The 1,478-nt window shown below is 46.4% G+C and overlaps 1 protein-coding gene across 1 annotated transcript in view; it reads right to left on the bottom strand.

Moving 5' to 3' along the window:
• Positions 1-271: 271 nt before the first annotated feature.
• Positions 272-1,478, bottom strand: part of GJD2 (gap junction protein delta 2) — an 8,690-nt gene continuing 7,483 nt past the window's right edge. The window contains exon 2 of the mRNA XM_085301809.1: positions 272-1,467. Within this exon, the coding sequence (XP_085157935.1) occupies positions 534-1,467 (934 nt within the window). The 3' untranslated portion in view covers positions 272-533. The remainder of the gene's footprint in view (positions 1,468-1,478) is intronic.

Below are 1,478 nucleotides of genomic sequence, written 5' to 3'. Positions count from 1 at the left end.
TGCTGTGATTTGGACAAAGAAAATAATATCAGACATCTGTGAAATAGGTGTGCACAGATATCCTGATCAAGCTGTGGTCAGATTCCTAACAGTGCAATTACCCTCCTTTTAAAACATGCTTACATTTGCACATTGCAACAGTTTCCCCCACCCCACCCCACCCCATATAGAGTATCCTTGCAGATTTTTAATAGGAACATTCTACACATTTACGACAATTAGACAATCCAAACTGTAGTTTCATCCTAATGATGACCAAAAAGCTGCTCCATCGAAAGATAACACCCAGTCATTAGAAAGAAAAAGAATAATAATAGTAACTGTGCTGTAAGGCTAGATCAAGCATGGTTTTATAGGTGTTTTTTCAGTCTTTTACATAGCACTGCATTTTGCATCTAGTTCAGTAAGTGCAGATCCAATACCTTAATGGCTTTCTTGGTGGTTTGATAAAATGCTTGCCTAAGCAATGTACCTTTCTCTAATGGTGTCTGGGTCTGTTCCACCTGGCACAGTGTTTCAGTTCTGTCACAGCCTCACACATAAGCTGAGTCACTTGACTGAGTCCTGCCAAAGTTAGGCATGCTCATTCTTGGCAGGTCCTTATTTCTGATTTCGTATATGGATTTCCTTTTTGCCTGTACTCCTCTCACTGCCATTTTGATCTTTCTCCAGCCCAAGTGGTTCAGTTCTGCCAAATTGAGCACCACACAAATCCCACTGACAGCAAACATGAATACCAAGAATACAGTCTTCTCAGTGGGTCTAGAGACATAGCACTCTACTTCTTTAATGCAAGGGTATCTGTCACATTCGTACATGGAAGGGACATTGAATCCATACAGAAAATACTGTCCCACTAAGAATCCGATCTCTAAGGCATTTCGAAAGACCACTTGGATGATATAAAATCGAGAAATGCCTTCTTGCCTCCTCATCTTTGACTTTGTAGTTCTGATAGCAGGGTTGGGGATTTCCTTCACTTCTAAGCAGTCTGGTTCTGCCTCTTTGGTGGAGTTCTCGGTGTTCTGCAGCACCCCATTGACAATGGTGTTCTTGATTTTCTTACTGTCCTCACGCTTCATCGAGTCCTGGTCCCTCTCCAGGGTGAGGAAGACAGTGGAGTACCTCCGTTCCCTCTGCTTAGCAGACTGGTGAACAGAGTACGTTATGAAGCAGAGGCTGGGAGTGCACACCATGATGATCTGGAACACCCAGTACCTTATATGAGAGATAGGGAAAGCCTGGTCGTAACAAGCCTGATTGCAGCCTGGCTGCAGCGTGTTACACACAAACATAGTTTGCTCGTCATCGTACACCGTCTCCCCTACAATGGCCACAATGAGGATCCTGAAGATCACCACCACGGTCAGCAGGATCCTGGAACAGAGAAGCCGGTCAGAGCGCGCCGCCGCGCCGCGGCCGGGCGCTGTCCGGTGCTGACCGCGCCGCGGCCGGGCGCTGTCCGCGCTGACCGCGCC

The sequence above is a fragment of the Rhea americana genome, unplaced genomic scaffold (assembly GCF_003343005.1).
Source record: "Rhea americana isolate MKP2758 unplaced genomic scaffold, rheAme1 scaffold_18, whole genome shotgun sequence".
NCBI classification, from domain to species: domain Eukaryota; kingdom Metazoa; phylum Chordata; class Aves; order Rheiformes; family Rheidae; genus Rhea; species Rhea americana.
This window is presented reverse-complemented; position numbering and strand designations above follow the sequence as displayed.